This window comes from Cyprinodon variegatus, unplaced genomic scaffold (assembly GCF_000732505.1).
Source record: "Cyprinodon variegatus isolate N-32 unplaced genomic scaffold, C_variegatus-1.0 Scaffold1326, whole genome shotgun sequence".
Lineage (NCBI taxonomy): Eukaryota > Metazoa > Chordata > Actinopteri > Cyprinodontiformes > Cyprinodontidae > Cyprinodon > Cyprinodon variegatus.
In genome coordinates, this window is record NW_015151779.1 from 93414 (window position 1) to 95279 (window position 1866).

The 1866-nt window shown below is 41.2% G+C and overlaps 1 protein-coding gene across 1 annotated transcript in view; it reads right to left on the bottom strand.

The window, feature by feature from the left end:
* Positions 1-433: 433 nt before the first annotated feature.
* Positions 434-1866, bottom strand: part of tmem184c (transmembrane protein 184C) — an 8917-nt gene continuing 7484 nt past the window's right edge. Inside the window, exon 10 of the mRNA XM_015402257.1 lies at positions 434-1077. Within this exon, the coding sequence (XP_015257743.1) occupies positions 791-1077 (287 nt within the window). The 3' untranslated portion in view covers positions 434-790. The remainder of the gene's footprint in view (positions 1078-1866) is intronic.

Consider the following 1866-nt stretch of genomic DNA (forward strand, 5'->3'; position numbering starts at 1 on the left):
CGATATCGGTTATCGGCTACATGAGTTTTAAAATATCGGCATATCGGATATCGGCCAAAATCCCAATATCGTGCATCCCTAGTTTTCATTCTTTTCAAATTGCATTTGCCAGATTATTTTCTCTTCATCTCTGGGGGCGGGCTTTCCTCTAAAGTGAGGAGCAGATAAGCATTTCTATTGGTCTGCTGGACGTTAGCGACAACATTTTATGGGTTCAGACAGAGTGGTCGTGTTGGGCAGGAAATAAGGAGAATGTGATCTAGAGAATGCAATTTGAAAAACTGAGAAATTAATTCTAAATATAAAATCTCTAAAAATGAAAGGAAAAAAAAATTAAATTGAGAAAAAATGTTTCTAAACAAAGTTTTTTCTTTTCATTTACAAAGATGTTCTTTGCAACAATAATGAAACAAAATTCACTCCATATGGTCCAGTTCTGGAGCCGTTGGCACAGAACCCTCCTGAACCAGTCGTTCTCCTGGTTGATGGAAATCCCTGTGAGAAAAACGGATCCTAATAAAAACAAAGGCTTTTCTGAAAGATAATTAAAACTCCGCAGACAGCGACCCGATAGCAACACGGTACCGGGTCAATCGATCTTAGTGTTAGAACTTAGAGGCACAAGAGAAAAAATACAGATGTTTGTGAGGAAGCAGCCATGTAGAACCAAACCCTTCCTAGAACATTCTTCATGTCGTCTTTAACAGAACCTTCCTGTTCATCTCGGTCCATTTTCATTCGTTTAAAGTCGGGTAGTTCTGGAACTGGGACCGGCCCAGTCGAGTCCGACCTAAGTGATGACGAGGAGATCCTCCTGCTCCGGTTCTTGGCTACGGTCCGATCTTCCGCTGTCTTGGGTTGGGCCGGTTCCGCTCTGGATCTCTTCTTCCCAGGCGGCTGAGTCCAACCCTGCCGGAGCCGACAGGGAATGTGGAGCCGGGGTCCGTCCCAGGCCTTCGTACTGGCCCTGGTCCGTGATGGCGTCCTGAGATGCCGACGCCAGGAGCCCGGATCGCTCGCCGTCACTCTGCGCCTCGCTGAAGTAGGACTTCTTGGGTCGACCCATGACGGTCCGTCCTGCAAACGGGTCCAATAAAAACAAAAACCATCAGAGGTTTTAAAGCTGAACAGCAGAGAAAAGGGATTCTGAAAAAAATACTCAAAGCCAAACTTCGTAAGGTTCAAACTTCAGGACATGTAGCCGGTTAAAACTGGACCAGAACCAGTTAATGTGTTCTGAAACTTTTCAGGAGTGAAATTCCTGAACTGCTCCGTATCACTAGAGATGAAGGTGGTACATGGATGATTCCAGAACATGAACTCTGAATGGGACTGACTGACTGAACCCGACCAGAACCAGAACCTGAGTCAGAAACCGACCCCTCACAAATCAAACATCTATGACTGTGCTGCTGATTCACCTTTTAAACAGAGATAAATTACCGTAATTGTTTCTTTGTATTATCGTTCTCATCGATTATAATGGCTGCAGATTTGGGGAATACTTCTATTTTAGTTGGACTTCTATTGTAACTTTTAGATTTTTTTTTTGCCTCCTCTGGGCCACCGTAATCTAGATCAGTGATCTACAACCTACAAGTGGCTCCTTTGATCTTCCAGTGTAAAACTTAATAGCTTTGGAAAAAATAAAAAAACATAATGCAGATTTTTTATTTTATTTTTTTTAATAAATAATTGCATTACATTTGACACTAAAAGTTCCAGTAATACGCTTTAAAGGAAAAATCCGGTCATATTCAGAATTTAAACTTCTGAAAGTACTTTTAATATGAAATTATTCCATGCTGTTCAATAAATGATCAGTGTTTTTAATTCAGTTAATTTTAGTTTTAGTTAAGTTTAATT